The 23,216-nt window shown below is 39.5% G+C and overlaps 1 protein-coding gene across 3 annotated transcripts in view; it reads right to left on the bottom strand.

Annotated features, from left to right (window-relative positions):
* MBP (myelin basic protein) overlaps nucleotides 1–23,216 on the bottom strand; it is an 85,353-nt gene that overhangs the window by 38,328 nt on the left and 23,809 nt on the right. For all 3 annotated transcript variants that reach the window (XM_066561015.1, XM_066561024.1, XM_066561033.1), the window contains exon 2: nucleotides 15,814–15,904. In XM_066561015.1, the coding sequence (XP_066417112.1) occupies nucleotides 15,814–15,904 (91 nt within the window). The remainder of the gene's footprint in view (nucleotides 1–15,813; nucleotides 15,905–23,216) is intronic.

Here is a 23,216-nt window from a genome sequence, read left to right as displayed (position 1 = left end):
GCTTCCCAACCTTCCCGTCCTTCCTTGGGACCACAGTTATGCAGCAATTTGTTGCCATCTAAATAACCACTTGCTTTTGGACTCATTGTCATGTTTTCTGTTCCAGGAGAAAATAAGAGTGTGAAGGGAGAAATGCATGTCTCTTTTACTCAGCAGGAATATCAAATTGAGTGTCAAATTTATACATTCCCATTTCCAGCCTCTGGCCCTCCAACAATGCAAAATCCAACAAACTGTGTGTGCTTCCTCAGAGCCAACCATCACAGCCTATTCTACTGGGATAGCTGAAAGCAGTAGGAAGAGTTACTGAGATTCCAGACACAGTAACTGGTCATATCTGAATCTAGGGTTAAGGCTTAAATTCATTATCTTTCCTAAAATGTACAGACAAACCTGAAGTTATAGATAAATAGTACAAATACAAAAGTAAAAATATGTTTCTTATGCTGGCGGCATTAAACTAATTAGCAGGGAGAAAAGGGGAAAAAGAAAGCCAACAACAAACCAGTAGAACTCTATAATGAGAATATAAATATTACATTGAGGCTTATTTCTGTAGGTGAGAATTTTGCTGAAGAGCATATGTTTTTTCCCCATAGATTTTATTAAGGCATGGGCACTGCACCAGCAAAAAATGTAAGCTCCAGATCTTAATTTTAAATTAATGCAATTTATGATCTTCAACTTTTATTCTTCTTCATCTAGAAGGAAAAGGTTAGGTGATATGACAAACCCAGAGAGCACAGAATATTTGTATTTGTATTCATTTGGCTGCTGACTGTGCAACACTTGTCTGTCATACAAATAGTTGTTTGCACACACACATGCACAACATAAGAAAGCCTCAGTTTTGTTACTAGTTTTCAAATTCAAAGAAAAGACAAGACATCCTGTTGTGGAATATGTCTCAGTCTTGACTAGAATTTGTTCTTACAGCAGAATGGCCTCAACAGCCCCAAGCAATGCTATTATCCCAGGTCATCTCATCAGTATTCATTTGTGCAAGGTTGGAATATTCATTGGTATGTGACTTGCAGTGTCCCACATTCAACATTTAAAAATCAAAATAGGAAACATCTAAATTACTTCAAATTGACCCTTACCATATGGTCCTTTTTTTCTTTTTCTGATGATCAGGGATGAGAGAAAAGAGATAGATGGGCTAATATTGTTTAGAATTTTTGTGGGAACAACCAGGTTAATCATCAAGAAGCTCACCAGGATAACTTTGTGTCTTTGTTGGTAGAGAAGATGCTAGAAAGCAGCTGAAGTAGTGAGCCCTGGCAGTAAAGGAAGACCATGAAGAGGAGAAGAGCATAAGGAAGAAAAGGAAGGAACCAGGCAGATGGAAGAATGCAAAGGCAGCTAAAGAAGGTCTGGCAGAAACCAGTAGATCAGCAGGTGAGAAGAAAATATGGTGAGAAAAACACAGGGCAAAAAAGCCTGGTGGTAAGCAAAAGCAGTAAAATAGTGCAGTCAGACAGAAGGAATCAGTCACAGTAAAAAGGATGACCACTGGGCTGGAGAAATGACCCAGGGAGTAAGAAAAGCACAGCCCGTGGTACAGGTTCTGTTTGCAACAGGAGGATCTCTAAAGGGACACCCGACAAGTGACCGGGGGAGGGTAGGGAGGAGGTATTAAAAAAAAAACCAAACCCACCAGGCAGGTTAAAACACAAAAAAATCTCAAATATTTATTTTTGCAGCACCCTATTCCACTACAACCAGGGATCTGGCAACAGATCAGGCTGCATTTCTCGACTGCCAAACCAGTTCAGCTTGAGATAGTAACAACAAGGTAACATAAACTCTGACTTTCCTCCTCAGAAAGAAATCGTAGCAACCAGTGACCCTATTGTGCTTTGTTGTTGCATAATTGTTAAAGAAATGCTTTCCGATGCCCTGTGAGAGGGGGTACTATCTCGAAAGCTCAAAGGGATTGTTCATTTGATCACTAAGCACAGTGTTATTCTAGCCACTCATGCATGCAGAGAATGCCTCTATTCTTATGTTCCCCTGAGAGTTGAGGTCATCTGAGATATGTTGGCTATCACATATAAAGGCCGAGGTAGAACTGCTGGCAGGACGTTTTAAATTAAGTATTTTCACAGACCTGGAATTTCTCTTCTGCTTTTTCAGATGAACTCAGCTAACTCAACAGGCTAATTTAAAAGGTGTTAGGATACAAGCAATCCTTTAGTTAAGAGTTCCAGCCTTGAGACCCTGTGTCCCTGTGTGCTGAATGGCGAAGCAGTTTTAGGAATGACAAAACAGATACAGATGTGTTTCTAATCCCGGATCCATCTGTCTCTCCCCAAAGCCTTAGGCAGAAACCGAAAAGTGCACTTGATCCAACAGTCTCAGCACAACAAGATACTAACACATGAGGAAAAAATAAAACAAACAAACAAACAACCCCCCCCCAAAAAAAACCCAAAAAACCCAAAACAAAAAACCCACCCCCCCCAAAAAAACCCTGAAAAAATCCAAAAAACCAAAGCAAAACAAACAAATAAAAAAACAAACAAAAAAAAACCCGCAAATCCCCAAACAAAACTCCCAAGAAACTACACTCCAAAACACAAGGAAAATCCCTACACTCAAAGTCCAAACACTATGCTAAGAAGCTGCACACAAAGATAATGTAATTAGGAAAGAATAAGGTTATTCCATTCTGTCCTTTTCTACAATCTCCCATACAAGATTTATTTCTTACCTCTTAAATTTTGTTTTATAACATTCCATTCAAGTCACATCCTTGTGATGCACTTCAATGATTCTTGAATGGTTTTGTTGAAAACATTAAGTTGTTTACCAGTAATCTCAAAAATGAGATGCTCAGCCTCTTATCCACAGATGTGTTAAGGTAAAAAAAAATCCAAACAACAAAACAAACCACCTCTAATTCATGCCACATTAGCACAAGCAGCATATAGGCAAGAACTCCAACTGGTACTATGTGCTAAAATCTACAGAAAATGATATACACTTTCCAACTTACACACTTCAGAGCAACAAGGAAATTGCCTTTGCGTCTCCACTGTGTGCACATAACTGTTCTCTGAATTAACACACAAACTAGCCTAGGAATTAAACAGATGAATGCATAGAGCACAAAAGGACATAAATATGCTTTATCAAATTCCTCCCCTAATCCAAGTTGTAATTTTATCTTCTCCCCTGTGGAAGGCACAGCTTACTAGCATGGTTCCTTATTTTTGTGTATAAATAATATCCTTAAAATAAATGCACTATTGCAACCACAACGTTTTAAGAAGATCTGAAATGTTATAAAACCCTACACTTAATGCAAATTAACTGCAGTTTTCAGAAAGACATGACCTCATTAGCAATTCTACAAAGAAGAAATGTTAGGATATTTCACTCAGATGAAAATGTCACTATTTGCACAGATTTTTTTATTTAATATTATAGATAAAAAAATTAAAACTTATCAACATTCTGAAATCATCCAGATCCCTTTTCATTCTCTAATTAAAATAGCAAATTAAACAACTAAATAAAAAATACCAGAAGTACCGAGTATTTATATACTCCCTCAATGAAAATTAATCTGCTAAATTAGAGGGGTTATAGTTTTAGTTAAATCAGGATACTTGAACTATGAATCTTGCCTGTAAAAAATACATGTCTTTACATTGCAGCGCTGCATTACAATTATATCAACACAAGCAACCTAATAGAGATGGAGGAGAAAATGCTCTAAATTCTAAATAGCTCCCTATGTCAAACTATCTTATACTCTGACTTCTCCCACAATTCATTCCTGATAAGGAACATGATAATAATACTCTGAAAATAGACTGGAAGTTGACTAGAAAAGCCAGGGATTTGGACATGCCAGCAGTGGTCGGGTGTCACAATGGCTAGCCAAAGCAGTGTGTGATTTTAAATAACATGCTGATTTCAAGACATTCACTTCTGTTTTCTTGAGGGGCCAGCTCCACAGCTTCCTTTTTCTTATTTTCTTTTTTAAAGGAATCTTGATTTTAATTTGCAAGAATATTTCAGTCTCAGAAATCTTCTAATAGGTACCTATAGACAGAACTAAAAAGGGTCTTTTTACATGAGAACTAAGAAAATACAGAAAATCATATTTTCACTGCAGGAGACATTTTTAATCATGAAACAAAATGTATGAAACATTTTCATACATGAAACAAAAATAACCCATGGGTGAGAAACATGTAACTTGGATGCTAGAAAGACATTTGTCCCTCCTCGTAATTATTCAAAATTGAACAACAAATTACAAGTCAATATAAGAAAATTGTTGGGCTGAAGAGAGGAATGATTTAAATGCTCGCCTTCAGGGAGCAGTCACCAGCAGAGCTGTACTGCCACAGGTGTGGCACTGCAGCTGTAACCCTGCCAAGAGCAGCAGCAGCATTCAGAGAGGCTGCTGGTGAAGTGCACATCCACAGAGAATAACTGCTCTTGAGATTCTGCTGCTGAGTTCACCCAAATGGAACAGGCTTTATCTGGAATAGTCTAGAGCAATTTCTGCAAAATCTAGAGCAATTTGGTCCTTTTCTTACAGTGAAGAGCAAAATAATTCTTGGTGTAAAAGCAGTCTGACTGGCAGGGAAATGCCTGCCCTCAGAAATGGGAATCAGCAGTAACAGGTGCAGAGCAACCCTGTTATGGTCTAATGTTTACAGATCAATAGGCTCAGTGAGGTCCAGTCCTCGACTGGGTGCTCCTGCAGTATGAATCGTGACTGAAATAATGCTGGGAGTGAGTCTGCATTTGAATTATGGTACTTTAGTAACATAGGGAAAAAAAAACCAAAAACCTGTGCAGCATGGAAATAATGAGAGCAGCTGAAAAGGAAAAAGAAAAATCCCAAGCATGAATGTATTTAGAAGTCTTGACTCCCAGGCTTCTCACTTTCAGAAAATTCCTCAATTTAACCTCACTGATCACTCCAGCCCACATAATGAAAACAGGCCACTAAATACAAATTACTACAATCAGGTGAGCACTGATTTTAAAATAGATGCCAAGTTTATTGTTTGTGGCATATGGAAACAAAAGTCACATCTCTCTGCTGGAGCCTAGGGGAATTTAACACAGAGGGAAAAGAAACAGTTACTTTGCCCAATCTTCTGATTTTCATTTTAAGCCCACAACCACCAAAATATCTTGGTCAAAATTTGGATAGTATTTTGAAGTGTTAATGCACGTTGCCAATTCTACTGAAATCTAGTGAAGTTCCTCTATTAATTTTCACTTATTATTGTCCCTCTGTAGGCTGTGCAGCTCATGATGATGTTGGCCAGCCACTGATCCCTCAAAGCAAAACTGGAAAAATTTGGTGGAAAAGGAAGAGGGAAGCTCTCATTTTTCAGGGGTTTTAACATTTTTTTGGTTTTGAGTTTTATTTCAAGCATGAATCTTGAAACAAATATGCCTTCAGATCTTCATATGGGAATTATATATTCTGAAATAGAGCAGTAAAATTATTGCAAGAAATTTTGGCAAATAAATAAAAAAATAAATAAAATTTCAGAATTTTTATTTAATGCTAACTAGGGCATTCAGGCTTGTTGTATAATTGCTATCCACACAACTACTCCCTATTTTGTAATAGATTTCCTATGTTGACAAATGCAGAAGGAATGAAGATACTACAGCAATAAAATCTGAAGACCAAAGAAGAGGGTCTTGTGGCCACTTTAAGGATGGCCAGTTTATAAACAAGACTGCATATGGTACACAAAACAAATGATAGCCTGAAAAAGTGAAAGAGTAAGTAAAAGAGAACAGAATATCACTACTGCCTGCTCCTACCACAGCCTTACCTTAAAAAATGGCATACTTGCACATTTTAGACCTGATTAATAGGTGAAGCAAAAGGTGGCAAAAATTTATCATGTCTATACCTAATCCTGCCCAAAAAGGCTTTCCAAAAAATTCAGTTCACTCATGGCAATGAATGTCAAAACTGCAAAACTGCAATTAAAACTCGGCCCATTTGTTTTGGAATAAAATTACTGCTACTCCTGTTTGACTTTGGGCTGCAAGACATCAGGAGACCAGCAAATGGAAATACTGCCTGCCTGAAGCTGCCCCAGCGGCATGCTCAATGCCTGATGTGAAACACAGCTGCCTCAAACCTGCTGGCTGAGCTGATGACTTCAAGCACCACAGATCAGCATCTTCCCGGGCAGGAACTTGGGCATAACCACAACCTTGGCAGGAACTCAGGCACAGCCACTGCATGGCTCTGTTAAAATCAGCAGAGCTGCTGTGCTGAAGAAGCAGGAGGTCCCATCAAGGTAAACAGAGTCATCACATCCTTATAAACATTCAGGGAAGCAGGCTTACTTGAAAGAAATAAATATTGTCAAATGTCAAGTATTTATTTTAGAAGCATCAATATTTTCTTTTTGTCTCCACTGAGTGCAATGAAATGAAGTCTCTTCATTGTTACATAACATGGTGGCTCAGTTAAGTGTTCCAAAACCTATCGCTTTTGTTTCAGAGCCCGTTCTTTCACTTTTCCACAAGCAAAGGTTAAAAGAAAATCCTATTACAGATATTTCAGAACAGAAATGAGAACTCCTTTGAATTTCTTTTATCTGTAGACCATTCCTATTGAAGTCACTTGAAATAAACATATTTCTAATTTTTTTTTCAGTCCATGCATGTGTTTAAACGACTGAGTTTAGTCTTTAGAATGCTCAATATTAGTGCAGTCCTCCTGTAGCAGATTAATATGATGCACAGCAGAGATTTTAAGATGCTACAGCAAGAACCACCAAAAAGGAAAAAAAAAAAATCACAAAGGATGACTACTAGAAATCACTCAAACTAAATTAAAGTTTCTGTTTTGATGGAAATATTTGCATCCAATATAAAAATGGTTCCTTCTAATGAAGTGGGACTATTAAAAGTACTAGAGAAGGCCAAGCTTTTCACTGGCAACAGGGAAGGGAAGCATAGGGAAGGCTCTAGAGAGGGAGCCAGCTCTCAACAGCCCTGGAAATAAAGAGCAGCATTATCATGGCTGTTCTCTGCTCCCTGCAAGGCTTGTGAGCGACTGCAGTCTTGTCGCCACCAGGATGTTTCTGTACAAGTACCAGTGTGTGCACACCAGTAAATACTGGCCCTTTTCACTTCTATTTTCCTCATCAAAAATGGATTATCTCAGAGGTGAATTTCTGCTCTGTTCCTCCTTGTCAGCACTTAAAGGGCCACTGTCCCACCCCTAAGACTGAGCTATTGCACAAGTGCTGCCAGGCCATGTGTTTGAAGGAGTTAAGCCAAAGCACAGTCAGCCTCCTCCAACAAATGCGTAGCAGAAAGCCACAGCTTCAAGGATGGATTGGATTTCCTGCCTGACATGGTACTGGAGCCTGGAGTTCCACAGAGCTCCAGGGTACAGCGATGGGAGTGCCAAGGGGAAACTGACAGATGCCAAGTCCTGCACATTTTCATTCACTCATTTGAATCCTGTGTATTCATTCTTGGTTTCATTCCCCACCACCATCAGATTAATTTTCAGTCCTGTGGACACAGTTGCAGATGCCACACATAAGGCTGAAGCACAATTTAGATTAATCCAGCATAGGAATAAAAATATTTTGTCAGGGTTGCCACCAAAACAGCTTGCATGGGGTGTTTACATTGCTGTCATTCTCCACTTTCATAATCCTTTCACAGTGGGCTTTTTGCTGCTTTTTGGCTCTCTTTCCAGAGCTACCCCCATCACATACCCAAGCTGATACTTTCACAGAACTGCTGCTGGACAAGAGGATGCAGCTCCAGTGGCTCTCTCCCTGCCTCTCCATACTCTTTGGGCATCAACCTGAATATAATATCCTCAGGTTTTTCCACACTCCAGATTAAGTCTTTTAATGTTGGAAGGGCAAGCCAATGGATTTTTGATTTTTAAGCCCAATTCACTATCTTTATAATTTTGGCAAAGTCAATAGAGCTAATTCCAGTATCATGATTGAACATTAAGGGGGTCTGAGTGGGAAGTATCATTAAGAAATACAACCCAGAATTTCTTAGGCCCTTTGGATCCTGGCAAGGAATTGGAATTTCACCCATTTAACAGCACACTGGATGGGAAGCATCAGCTAAGCACAGAGCTACTGTATTTCTGAGGGCAAGATGTTTACCTCTGTATCCCCCTTTTTCCCCTGGTTTCTGTCTTCTGCATTCAGAGAAGAAAAAACCTGTGTTTGGATAAGTCTTTCATGATGTGTGCTATGGGCAGCCTAATGGGGGTCAGACACACAACCAGAGGTAATTATGAGGTCCAGACCATCAACAAAATGCTTCTAACCAGGGTAACTAACTACTTAAAATCTGAGAAGAATCCACTATTTTAGTAAAATTTTTGCCATAGGACATTATTCTGGCTCAAATCACCTACTAAGGATTTTATCTAGAAACTACATAACGAAATTTCATCGTTTGTATTGTGCAGGAAGCCCATGTTGATGGCTTTTGTATTACTTATTTTTTTTTAAGACACAGAAGTATTATCAATCTTAGCTGCTGTTTTCATATTCTCCTAATGTATGGTACAAAACCTCCTCCTAGTTCTCTTCTAGCCACTGCATTAAAGAGTGAGTCATGTTGCAATTAAAGTTTAATGACAACATCTGTTTCAGCTAACCCGACAGAAGAGTGGTTGGCCCACAGAGAACTATTCTGCTTCTTCTTTCACTCTAACCAGAACTGAGTGGTTATTCAGCCTCAAAAAAATTGGAAATGGGACAACAGCAAGATTTCAACTCCTTTCCCCAAAATAAGGATCTTTCAGAAGCACTTTTAATTCATTTACAGATAAAATCCTGCCTTAAACCAACTGGATGGTACATAAGAATCAGTGACAGAGAACACTGTGGACTTCTGTGCATACAGAATACTCTCTTGGGCTGCAGCCTGCCAACAGGACAAAGATGACAAAATCCACTGGGAAAGGAGTAATTTGTTTCATGGCTAGCTGATTAGCCAAAAGCCTGGTATCACCACCCAGCAGCATGTGACATTAGACCACCCTTGGCCACCCTCACTTTTACATTTGGATACAATGCTTGGTCTGGATAACAATAGGATGGTAAATGCCTATTGTGCTTCCCCCCATCTTGCATACAGACTCACTCTTACTGAATAAACAAGGGGAGAAGAAATCACCAGCTCCTGTACACTGTATAGCAGGCATTAAAATAATGAATAAGTCATTTATTGTTAATGTGCTGATTAATTACAGCAAGCACAGCCCACCACTGCTAAAAATACAGCAGGCATCACTGTCTCAGCTCCACGCCTATGGTAATGACCCAAGTAACAAATCCAGTCCCTATGATATTAGAAAAACCCAGACCCCTGTTATGTATGTTTTTTGCATGTGGTGCACGCAAGAAAAAAAAAGAAAAATCATACCAAATCAGAGCTTTTAAAATGCCTTTAAGTGCTTGTGCACTAATTTTGCAGCAAATCTCAATGGCATGCTAAAAGTAATCTTAAAGATTTAGATGATGCTACTGTAAAACACTACATTAATTAATTAATGTCATATTAACTAATTAGATGTCCAAGAGCTACCGTTATTGTTTAAAGCATCAGATTGCTGCCACAAAATAAATAACATTTGAATCCTACTTTTAAGTAAAGAAAAAACATAAAGATGAACCATAACCAAACCAATCACAGAACTAATATAGAAGTTGGAAATATCTATATTTTATGAAAACCTGAAAACTTTAAAATAACAAAAAATCCTACCAGCTGGCCAGCTGCTGCCTCTGGACTCCTACAGATCTCTTCCCACCACAGAACTTCTCTCAGCTTCACTTGTCCATATGTAAAAACTACACACAGTTTGCAGAAACCACTTTACGATATGTAAGATACACAAGATTCAGCCCTTTCCCTAAAAAAACGATCTGCAGGTAAGCATGAAATACCGTGCCAAAAAAGGGAAAGCTGTGAGCTGTACCTCTGAGACCCAACAATTTGTACAAAAAATAGTAAAAGGTTTTTTTATTAAAATGTAAATCTTATTAAAATGCAAATTCTTTCCACCTCAGAAAGCTAATCCAGGGTTGCTGTTGTAATTTTGATAAACCGGTTGTCTCTGGATGAAAGCAGACAGACCAAGTCTTGCAAGAAACAGAGAAAAGGAAAGAAGGTTAAGGAAAGTGAAAATAAATGGATAGCTGGAAAACCAGAACCATTACTTAGCTTATAATGAAAACCGACAGGACACTAAATTCTCCTATTTGCCTCTCAGGCAAGAGGAAATAACTGCAACATGGTAATAACACCTATTTTAGAACCATTTGCTGTCACACCAGATTGATTTTTTTTTGTGTACGCTTGCCATTATTTTGCATTAAAGTCATAGCTCGTGTTCCACAATTGATTGTGTTTACAATGAAAGAAGCTTCCCAGTAAGGTCACTGAACTGCAATAACCCTCAGCTTTTAGCCAGCTCCTGACAGGACTGCATCACCTCCTGATAAAGGCCTTGTGCCTTCCAGCTCCTCCCTTCACATTCTGCTCCCTCCCTTTTTTAAGCAAGAATCAAAAAGCAAAAACGGGTACAGGAAAAGAGTGACATCCATACACATGTAACATACAATAACTCACATTCCCAGCTTTGTCAGTATATTCTGTAAGACCAGAATACAAATTCTCTCATTTTATAAGACACACTTTATAAACCATCAATAGGTCCTTAGCTGAGAAAAAACCCAAACAACAACAACCAAAAAAAAAACAAACCACCCAACCAGAAAACCCAAATTGGCATTCAATACACAGCTTCAAAAAATTCCTATGTTTGGATGCAGTGGGACCATGGTGAGGAAGACCCACAGCGAGTGTGACTGCTCCGTCAAACCACTACAGATGAAGTCTCATGGAGAGAGAAATCCTTCATCCTGCGTGGGTTCACACAAATCCCCACAGGACATTCTGCGTGGGACACAGCAGCAGGCATCAGCATAAGTGAGAATCAGGGTGAGTCAGGGTCACCATGGAATTGTGCTGAATGTACATTTTCTTGCTGTATCTCTGAGCTCTGCACACAGAAAGATACCTCAGGACGTACCCAATTCTGCAATCTGAAACAGCAGAATGGCAGATGGTGCTGAGAAAGATCCACAATAGGATCTCTCCTTTTTGAGGGAAAAAATAAGTGTTCATTTCACCTCTTTTTAGTCAAAAAACCCAAAGAACAAACAAACCGAAAACCAAACAAAAAACTCCCACCAACAACGAATAACCAAAGCACAAAACCCCAGCACCAAACCCAAACAAAAAAACCCAACACCTCCCAGTACAACTCCAGGCACACAACATGGATCCCTGGCTCTAAGCCAGAAGAAAAATGGCCACATCCAGATACAATTTTAGGCCTGATCTACCAGATTAAAAAGGAAACCTTTGGGTTTGAAAAGACAAAGCCTTACTCTGTCTTCCCAAGTAAGATGTTTTTTACCATGAGGGTGGTAAAACACTGGAGCAGGTTACCCACAGATGTGGTGGATGCCCCATCCCTAGAAAAAGTCAAGGTGACACTGGACAGGGTTCTGAGGAGCCCAATTTGATTCAAGGTGTCCCTGCCCATGGTTGGGGGTTGGCCTTCAAAGGTCCCTTCTGACTCAAAATATTCTATGATTCTATCACAAACAGTTAGCACACTTTGACTTTCATTGTCATCAGATTGGGGAATACAAAATATGCAACAGTTCCCCCTACAAAAAAATCTTGCTTGCAATTTTATGCTAGTTCAACCCTATGGAAAAAAAATAAGGTATAATTAAAAATCTGCATTTTTAATTTTCCAGTTTAATGTAATAGGGGTTGCACCAAAGAAAGGAAGCTCCAGTCCTTCTGTGGTCAGAATGACAGGCAGCTTTCCCCCCTGCTCCAGCCTGACCATTGTAGGGTAGCATTGGATCAAATAAACTTCTGAAAATATTCTCTGTAAGTAAGGCTAAGAGTCCCCTCCTGACCCATTTCTTTAAATGCATAGCATCATAGCCAGCAAATTTCTTCTTTTCCTTGGACTGAGATGTAATTCAAAATCCTTTTCTGAGTACATACTAGTAGCAACAGAGACCATGTTGACTACGTGCAAGTCCAACAGAAGTTTGCAGTGAGCAAGACGTTCTAGCTCCACATCACAGATGCATATTCAGTATATATCAGACAACAGAACTCTGTTGGGTGCCACAAGAAAATCCTTTCAAAGGGCAAACAAAACTAACTCTTGTCAATTCAGAATTGCATAGTTGCAAATGCCATCACTGTGATGTCTTTTCTCTCCCAATACCCTTACCCTTCTGCTCCATTTCTCCACTCCATCCTCCTGTATAAAAAGTTCATTACCTTTGAGATTTAGTTCTGTGAAACATAAGACACACCTGACTTCATAAAGCAGCTGGTACAATGTGGCTTCATCATTGGCAAGGTCGTTTCATCTATACCCCAGTCTAAAAATGAATATTAAAGAGAAATGCAAAAGAGCCTTCTGGAATGGTAATTCCCAAATTTAACCCATACAGAGAAGAACAACAGAAAAACTAAGGTATTTATGTGTGTTCACAGGTGTCCCTTTACAGTAGTGGATGAAACCCTGCTTGAATCTACAAAGAATGCTACCAGGTCTAGCAGACTTGAAAGAGAGCCCCACACTTGGTTCCTTACTATATTTTCAATCAATAATAATGTGTTTGCTTCCAAAACTGGACCAGCTGATAGGGACTGCAGAAACCACATTTACTCTGAAAGGAAGTATTTTCAAAAAACCACTATTCAAACAGTACAGTTCATCAGGTATATTCTGTATAACAACCCTTAGCAACTGCATCTATTCCACGCAGTCCAGAGCAGAGAAAGTTCCCTTATCCTGCAAAGTCATTATTGCCACCTGGTCCACACCACCGCTAACCCTGGAGAGTGAGGAGACAAGCGCAAATCAAGAGATTTCTGCCTCCTTTGCTGAAGAGCCTTGGAGCTGGCGGTCCAGGCGCCCTGGTGGCTGCCAGGGGCTGGCAGCTGCTGCCACCGGGTGGCTTCAGCGACGAGGGACAGCCAGCGGTGCCGGGGACAGCCAGCGGTGCCGGGGACAGCCAGCGGTGCCGGGGACACGGCTCCTCCAGCGCCCGCTGTGCCGCCCCGCACCAGGGCAGAGAAGGCAGGCGGCTCTCAAGGGGGGCTGCCCTCCTCAAAGGGGGCTCAGGGCTCCTCTGCTGCCCGTGCCAACCCTTCTGCAGGGGGTGGCATCGCCCAGAGAAAGCTGAGGGAAGGGATCTCCGGGGAAAAAAGTCACAAGAGAGTGATGTCCGTGAAAAGGGAAGGCTGAGGTGCACCTGGTTCAAAGAGACTGGAGGCTATTAAAAATTCTTCAGAAGAGGGATTCTAGTCAAAGCTGGAGCTATAAATTAGCCAGCTATTGGTGCATACTTGATGCTTGGTATAATTAGCATCACTGGGGAAAAAGAAAGAAATGAGAGATAGCTTGAAATAGATCAAGCCAGAGAGAGAATAACTGAGCAGGCTCTGTAATCATTTAAGTCACAGAACAACAAATAAGTCACCTAGGGAAAACTGCTTCAAGCTTATCCTTTATCCCTATAAGGCATAAGAGTATTTTAAGAAATTGTCCAGAACTGCAGGGAAAGGCATATGCAGCAGTCGTTCTCAAGACAAGAAACTTGTATCTATCAAAATATTCTCCGTGATTCTTACCACAGTGGCTTCATTTGCACCTTCAGTCTACTTTGATTTACTCAATTGACCAGGGTAAGAGAACTTTACAGAGTCCATTTGCACCATATTTCCACTTTTTTTTACTCCCATTTTGACCTAATCTTAAAATTAAAAAAGCCCCAGACTGTCATTTGCAAAGTAGTAGGAAGGTTGATGTAAGATACTGTAATCTGACTGGTTTTGGAGTTGGAAAGAAATTTTCCTCCTTGTTGTGTTGAGTTACCAAAGGCTGATCAGTGTCTTATGTTAGATAACCAGCTCAGTTCACAGATTTGGAACATGGAAATATTTAGCAGTTTGTTAGTAAACCATTAGCTTTAAACACCACACAGAACACTGCATGTTGACTTTCTTCAATTAGTTAAAGAATTTGTTGAGCCAGGGTATGGATCACTGGATGGTGAGTTTAAACCTAACAGGGAACTTCATGCTTAATTCCCATCTTTAAACACACAGTTCCCACATGGACCACAGGCTTAAGTAACTACTGGGTTAGGCCACTGGTATAGAGGAGTAGTGATCCAAATACACAGAAGATTTAAATGCCTGAGATTTTGCTGGTAGAAAGAGGAAGATGGAGATCTCCCTGCTTTTGCTGTTTCCACCCTTCTCACAGAAAGAAAACGAGAGATCTGCACTGAGAAAGGACACAGTTTGAGATGCACATTATACTGTGCCATGGGGCTTTACAACCAGTAATACTGGATCTACTGCAAATAACTGGCAGAGCAAATGGCAAAGAAATGAGGTAACAGCCTCAGCACCCACTGAATAAAGTTGAAAGCTAGTTCTAAAGTCCACTTGTGCATTCATCAGCCGCTGGCACTGTATGATCAGTGTTGGAAATATTTGTATCAGGAATTCAGGTTCATGTGCCAATCACACTCTATTTATTATCTCACTGAGAAAAGATGATTTTAAATGGTTTCCATTATTAGTAAGAAAGACTAATTATTAATTCTTCATGCTCCATTCCTTTTGTACCTTGAAAGAAAAAAATCCTTACTGTATTCAAAAATATTTCACTCATCCAAAAGTTTTCAAGCTAGTCAGCCTTAGTAACATCCACATGATCAGCCTTGCCTTAACCTCTCCTGCAATAATGTTAGACTACTGCTTCTTCATTGGAGTTCTATTAACATAAAATCAACCTTAAGTTGTAACAATAAGGTTTCCCTTATCAGGAAAAGGTTCTTCACACAGCAGGTATTTGGGCACTGGAACAGGCTCTGAAGGGAAGTGCTCACAGCACCAAGCTAGACAGAGCTCAAGAAGTGTCTGGACAATAATCTTAGGCACATGCTGTGATTTTTGGGGTGCTCTGTGCAGGCCCAGGAGTTGGACTCAGTGATCCTGATAGGTTCCTTCCAAATCAGCATATTCTATGATTTCCTGTCTCTTTTCCAAAACTCAGTGAAGAAGAAAAGGTCAAATGTGGCTTTCAGATCAAATAATAAAAATATTAGCAAGATCTATATGGAGAGCAGGGAAAGGATTCACAGAAAAATGCCAAGAGAAGCTCATTTAAAATTGAGGCCTCCAAGAATTCTCAAAGGTCACCCAGTCTATCCTTCTGGCACAAGATGATTACATCAGTTTAGACAGTTACTTGTCTAACCTGTTTTTCAAGGCGTGCAATGATGAATCTGCACACTTTCCAGATGATGTATCACAATGCTTTAGTATTTGTTTCTGTATTTCCCTTCCTGACATTTGATCACATCTTTCTTTCTGCAGTTTTAAGAATTCATTGCTTATCCTCTCCATTATGGATGGAGAAAAGTTTATTTTCCCTTACTGCATAAACCTTTCATTTTGTTGAACACTTGGATTCAATCTTTCTTCTCCTCAGAGATGATTTGTTTTAGACTGCTGATCCCTCTTTGTTTTTTACTTGGTCCTTTACTCCATCTCTCCAGGTCTTTGTGGGACTGTACAGCCTGCACTCAAATGCTGTACATCAACATTAAGTAGATCACCGTGTCTTTGTGGGAATTCCCTTTGTGCTAACACTTCAAATAACATTTTCAACTGTTTGCAGTAACTCACCAAATACTTCATTGTCCTCTGATGACTGCTGTGTTAGTCTGGCTGCTTTTGGACTCTCCTTAGCTGCTTCTTCCACTTTGGTTTCAGCATTCTGTAAAACAAACATTTACTGAGATTAGTCTTTCTTTTACAGCTCTCAAATAGAAACACTCTTCAGACTTCGTAATTGCATTCTTAACGAATACATGTGGTTTTGTTATCTTTGCTACACATATGTGGTTTTGCAAAATATAAAGGAAAAATTCTCTCAGAAAAATCATGATTTTTCTTTTCAGTCTGTTTTAATCTGACTAGACTATGTCAATTGGAGAGGTAGAAAAGACATTTAAACAAGAGAGATATCTTAAATCGTAACAGACTTGTAAGTTTCCACCTTTCCTCCTCATATTTAGTTTTATTTCTATTGACATATTCCATGTTGACTTAGTGAACCAAGAGATCAGAAGATAGTACACAAATGTTTCTCCTTATACAGGAAAGGCAAGTGAACTAGACCTTCAAGTCATTAACCGATTCCTGTACTTGACTGTTTAAAGCAAAAGGACTCACCTATTTCTGAAAGAAATTTGCCAGGTAGCTACCTGGTGTAACTAGAGATAAATCAACAGCTTCAGCACTTAACTTGCCAGAAGTTAAAACATCTAATTCCCTAGCTAGAAAAGTCTGAGGAAAACATAAGCTGTGAAACACTGAGTTTTAAATATTTATATTTCTACTGAAGAAAAAATAACTCATGTTTTAAAAATGTTTTACTTTAGTACTCAAGAGAAACATATACACAAGCTTACAGCAATGCAGACAGTAAACTGCACAAGCAGTCAGCCGTTGAAAGATGGATATGAAATGACTGATTCAATATTAAATATTACTGTAAAGAGTTGACTAAGAGTTGGGGAAGGAATAAAAGAGAAATGTTTTATGCCTATGCTTTTTGAAGGATACATATTGCTCTATTCAAGTACATGCTCATTTGGAAGACTTTGTGTGATGTTTTGAGAAATACAATTTTTAAACTCTGACATATATTTGAAAAGACTGCTATACAATCTGTTCATGAAAAATTACCATCTCTGCTTTCCGGAGCATAGCAGACTTTCAAATTTCTCTTATTTCGCCTTATTAATAACAATAGGGAAGGTGTCAGAAAATAGGCAGATTAAGTCTGTTAACTCCCTATAGAACAGAGGAGTGCAAACTTAAGACACATAAACTCAAGAGACGCTGAAGCAAGACAGCAAGAATTTTCAGAAAGAAATGAAAGATGGACCTAACAAGCCTACTGGTGTCACTACTGACAAGAACTGGGAAAAGCAGAGACAAACTGCTTCAGAGGAACAGTGCAGGTCCTTCCTGAAGCAGGAAGGATGTGCAAAAGTGAAAGGATTCTGCACTCCCTCAAGGCACCAAGGGACCTGAGTGGGTCCCATGCAGAAAACCCATCAGCTTGGTACCTCTCAGAGCTGAGGAGGGAAGTCCGTTTCAGCAGATGCTCACCTCAGTCTGGCTTAACTAGTGTCCCTTGGGAAGATGGAGGGACCCAGCCAGAAATCAGGAGTGGCTATACTGGGAGACAACTTGCTTTGGGTAAACAACTTCATGATCAGCAAAATTAACTTAAGTCCTGTCCCCAGAGATAAAATCTGCCAGTTGTGCAGTGACACAGTTTGCAATGCTGTCCACTCACACAAGGGACATGGGCTAAGGTCTGTGCTGGTTGACAGGACCACCTGCATTTAGAGGCCACCTGCATTTAGAGACTGCATATTGTACTCGGGTTCTCCATCCTAGTTTTAGTTGCTCTATAGTGAGCAGCAAATCAACTACATCTTTGTTGGACAGAGAGATGGAGAAGAGCAGCCAACTCTGAAAAAAAGCAGAAGAGGACATCTGCTACAGCAGGGTAAGTCAATCCCAGAGGGAAAGAAAAACACTAAAAACTGTGTCATCATGGATGAGACAAAAGTAATACATTTAGATGATCAAAAGTTCAGGGCTTTCCCAAATGAAGGGGACAGCTGAACTCCTGATCAGAGCTATTGCTCTAGGCTTGGTAAAGACGGTGCTTGTTAGCTCATCTTTAATTGTATTTCATCATATTTAGTGTATGGTAAAGCTGGTGATAGAGGAGGAGAGGGATTGCTGCTCTTTATGCTCTTGTTCCCCTTGGGAAACAGCTGAGAGTGTGTAACCTGCTGCAAGGCATCAAGAGCAGCAGCAGCAAAACATTATCCAGCAGACACTCAGCTGTGTCTGGGAAAATGAGTTGTCACTCCAGCCTCTTACTGGGGAGATGTTTGCATCCCTTACTTTGAAAACAGGGTCTTGGCAGTCTCAGGAAAGTTTGAAAGACTGAACCCTGAGACATTTTGGTTTGACTTAAATCACTGGAAAGAACCACACAGCAGCTGTGCTGTCTGCTCCCTGCATAAGGCACAATGCTGGTGTTGACAGATGCCAGCTCCAAGATGCTGACAGCAAAGTTCTGTGATATATCAGCCCAAAACATGACAGTGTATGGTTGGATATAATTCTGCTTGGCATGCCTTCTTAGCCAAAATGCAAACTTTCAAAAGACTTCTTTTACTTTATTTTTTGGAAGAATCTACTCAACACATTACTGCTGGCATATATAATACTTGTATTATCAAAATCAGTACAAGACATATCATTGCAAAAGAACAATCAATGATCCAGATGCTTCAAACCAAGCTGTATTGGAAAAAAAAAAGCCAAGACTTGGTCAGTTGCTTGATTCCCTTTTTCTAGGGTTCTAAAAAATTTAAGTGTCTCCATCCTTGCAATCAACGAAGAGAAAAAGTGAAAACACATTCCCTTACACTGCCTGAGCTGTGCCAGAAGAGATTCTTTACCAATAGTTATAGTGTGCTTTAGGCTGGTTATAAAATAAAGGCCCTTTGTACATAACAGAGTAAACATAATTCTACCTAGCTCCTTCAGGCTGAGTACTCAATGCAATTTCAGAAGTGATGGGGAAAATAGATTTCTTTTATGGTATCAGTTCCCAGGAGAGTAGATAGTACCTGATTTTAGCATGAAATAAATATTATATAGGCCTAAAATCACAAAAAACTGTCTCCCCCAAAAAGCATCTCCTTGACTACTCATGTTCCAAAATACCACAGAATACCTAAGGAGCAAACCAGCACTACTGCATCATAACAGCTGTTGACAGACTAGAACCCCTTCTATTATTTCACAAAGCAGTTTCAAAATGAGATGTGCATATACACTGCAGCTCTATATACATTAATATGCACATATACAGCTGCTCTTGATTCAGACCTGATAAAAATTAGAATTGCATTATAATCTGCCTCAGATTTAGAAGATATTTTTGGCCCAACTTTCAACTGTAGCTGTCCCCTGGCGCCTTATGACTCAGTTCACCTGTTTTCCCATTATCCACCATGGGCACACCACAGTGTCCATATTACACAGCATTTTAAAACTTTGATAGGCAACTATACAAATAACCAGTAGCTACCAAAATATTTGCAGCAAATGAACAGCAATATCAAAAATGTTATATATACACTCATTAGTGCAAGAAGAGGCACTGATAGCAACAAAATACAAGAAGTTGCAATTAGTGCAACTTGTATTTTGTTGCTATCAGTGCCTACTTAGATGATCTTTACTTACATGGGAAATATTAAGAAATCCTTAATATTTAAGTACAGTGGGCTGTACTCTGCAAGTACTACAGTGTCAGGCCAGGTTAAAAAGTGCAGTAAGGCATACTACATTTAGAGAAGCAGCTAAGTCCTCAAGGAATCATAGGCCTTGGAAATGGAAAGTTGTACTCCAGAGTATTCAAGCCAGCTTTTTAACTACATTGCCATTTTTGCATACTAGTTAGGAAGGGCTTGTTTCTTTTCCTTTAACCACAAAGCTGTTACTCAAAGACTTAATTTTCTAAGTGATAAAACCACAAAGAAAAGTTAAAACTTCTCATCAGAGATAAAATGATTATTCAAGAATTGTTAATGTCTCAATGAGAATTAAAGAAATCCAGAGTGAAGCACTGATTCATATTGTTTGTACTTTCATTCCTGCCTTTTACAATCGACTCTTTTTTCTTATTATATATATTTAGCTAGTATGTTTAGCCCCATTCCAATAGCACGAGTGAAAAGAGCTAAAATTCCCTTTCTTTTCGGAGAAGTGCCACACAGGCATCATAAGCTGCAGCTTTTGAGACAACACAGACTGAGTGCACGAGCAGCTGATTTGGCAGCACAGACATTTCTCCAGTTCCTTCTGTCATTCATTCCTGTCCATAGTGCACATTACCTTCCCTCCACAAAACCCAGCAGCACTGGGGGCATGGTTATTGATTCTTCCCCCATGCTACATCTACAAAACTAAGATAAACAACAGGCACCACCTCAAAAGACAGACGAGAGTTTCTAGTGGATAAAACTAGATTGGACTGGCAATAAACCTTCATTTTGAAATAACAGAAAAAGAGTAAGTTGTTCAAGGCAGTAACAATCTGGATAATCTGAACCATATCCATAGTAGTAGATTGTATTGCTCTAGACTCAGCTGAAGAACTCTGCAAAACATTCCTGATTTTCCACTTCTGGAATGATATTCTCCTGAACTCTACCATGCAAGGCTACCTTTCATTTGGCATTCATAAAATGTATGTATGATGTTCAGGCTATAGTATAACTTCAGGATGATCTATACATTATCTCTTCTCTGAGATAACTGATTTTCCACAGAGTTCCATGGGGAAAAAGTATAAAAATTCTTTAAAACATTAATATGTGCTCCTTCAAAATTGTGACACTAACCAGACTGAGACAAGTGTCAGTAAATCTGGCAAATGCAGGGATTTTCCTCTAAGTACCAAACACTGCTGCAATCAGCAGTGCAGGATGTAAGTCAGTCTTGAGAGTCATAATTTCCCAGTAATTTTTGTATTCTTCATCCCAGATTACCAATGTTGCTGTCATAAATGCTGGAGAAATTCCTTGTTGCTTCTTATCAGACACCTCAATCAGTATCAAAATTTTTAGCTCCTGTTGATCGAGAGGAATTTCTACACATACAGCTTAACACAGTCAAACAGATGAGATGGTGTGGACCACACTTATTAGCAGCAGGAATTCATGGAATGGCAGCTGGCCCTCTTCAGGTGAGCTGATATCTCCTGGACCTGCATTAACAAGCATGTTCAAACATGTTCTTGAACTCAATCATTAATTCTTCCTACATGTGCAGATTTTCTAAACACCTTTCTTTTGATACAGGAACTCAAATACGCTAGCAAGCATCAGGCCTCTTGCACTGAGAGTGAATAGTCAATTTTAACCATGTCCTACTGGCAGATTTGTACTCCTCAAACAAGACTACAGCCATCATTCAGAACAATGTCATGCCAGACTGAAGCTGGGCTCATGGTATCTATACAGCTCCAAACTCCTGTAAACATTCCAGGAACTCCTACACCAGTTTGTTCTTCAGTCCCTCCCAGCCAAGAGAAGGATGCAAATTTTATCATTAATTTTCAGGTAAACAAATTAACTCCTTTAAACATCAAGCAAATCACAATCACTATCTCCATTTTCTATTACATCTTGTTTTCCAGTTTAATTTTCATTTCTACATATTTTTACATGCAGTTTCTAAAATGGAAGACTCACAATTCTCTACTTCATAGTTTCGACAAAATTCCTGTGCATGTGTCAGAATCTTATTTAAGGTACAAGAAAGAAAATAAAAATTGACAGGGTGAAGGAAAAAGAGAGGGCTAGAGTTTCCAAGGACAGTTTTCTGTTCCTTTCAGCTTCAACAGTATACTGCAACTGCTGCTGTCACCAAAAGAGAACTTCAAAAGAAGTTGCAAACAAAAGGATTCTCATCACTAAACCCCAAGGCAGACCAAGGCACTTTTAAAAAGGTCTGAGATGCCTCAAACGCATTATTCAGGACTTTTAAGAAACTAATTCAGTCTATTTTGAAACTTTAAATACCAAGTAAAAAACACTGAATTCCAACTCAAAAATTTGCTCCATTCCGCCTTACAGTTCCACGCTATTTTGCTATGTGCTTACCTTCTTTTATTAAAGGCTTTTTAAAACTGCTTCTGTTTATGGAGAATTTTCACAGATTTCACAGAATATTCTGAGTTAAAAGGGATCCACAAGGACCACTGAGTCCAACTCAAGCCAATGGCCTATACTGGGACTCATGACTTTGGTGTTACCAGCACCCTGCTCTATCTTGTTACAAACTGGGTTAATACAGAGAATATCTCACTTTTAAATGTTCCTGACCACACTGGGGTTCTCATATTCAGCTCAGAATGTAATAGATAATGATAATTTATGGACCTACAGTGTGCCACTAGTCAGCTTTCACTAGTCCATACAGTACTCCCCTATGCTAGGATGGAATTTCAAGCATGTAATAGGAAGAAAATGAGGGATTAGAGTACTGTGCCCATACAAGTCACAGAGGCTAAAGGCATTTGGGAGCAAGCTGTTAAAATGACAGTGTTCATTTGGAGAACAAAACTAAATAAAAAACAAGTCAGGCATGTAAGACTCAAGAGGCTTGCATACGGTGAACTGAAAAAAAAAAATTATTTCAGGTGCCCTGTGCATAGGGGCAGAGGGAGAAGAAAAGATATTTGAGTAACCTTTTACTTTGTAGGTACTCTAAGATAGTGCCATGATCAGGAATTCTCCTAGAACCACAAGGAATTTGCAAAACAAGTAAAGACAAGACACAAAAATACGCTCTGGGTCAGTATTTTCAGTTTCAAGCAACTGTCTTTCACTCTGTGCACATTAACCCTGAAACCATACCTAGGAAACCCGGATGTGAATCACATCAAAGTCAGACAAGTACAGGCAGGGCTGTGACTTGTTATTTCTTCTGCCAATCCCACCCTGGTGCTATGGGGCAGAGCAACCATCACCACACCAGCTGCACAAGCATAAGATGAAACTGTGAAGAGCAGTACAAGGACCTACACCCACACTTGGGAACACAGTGAGGTTCAACAGCCTCCAGAACAGCTGGAACTAACATTATTAAAGAGCATGTGGTACCTGCTTTGAACCCAGACAGGTTTTCTTCAGGTCCACTGCAAACAGCATCTGGCAGACACATGGATGCAAGCAGCTCCTGACCTCAGGAATCAAGGAGGAGCCACAACAACACTCAAGGAACAAAATCAAAAACAGGTATTTTGGGCACCAAGCACAAGAGCATGTATCTTTTACAAAAAGTGTTCAAGCTGATTTCCAGAGTAGACTGAAAAGTGACAGCTGTCAATATCAATGCCTTCACAGCCCATTCATCATCTTTATCTCATCTAAACTGAGTGCAAATTTACTCACCTTTCAGCACTTATTTTAGCCACA

This window comes from Molothrus aeneus, chromosome 1, assembly GCF_037042795.1.
Source record: "Molothrus aeneus isolate 106 chromosome 1, BPBGC_Maene_1.0, whole genome shotgun sequence".
Classification (NCBI taxonomy): domain Eukaryota; kingdom Metazoa; phylum Chordata; class Aves; order Passeriformes; family Icteridae; genus Molothrus; species Molothrus aeneus.
This window is presented reverse-complemented; position numbering and strand designations above follow the sequence as displayed.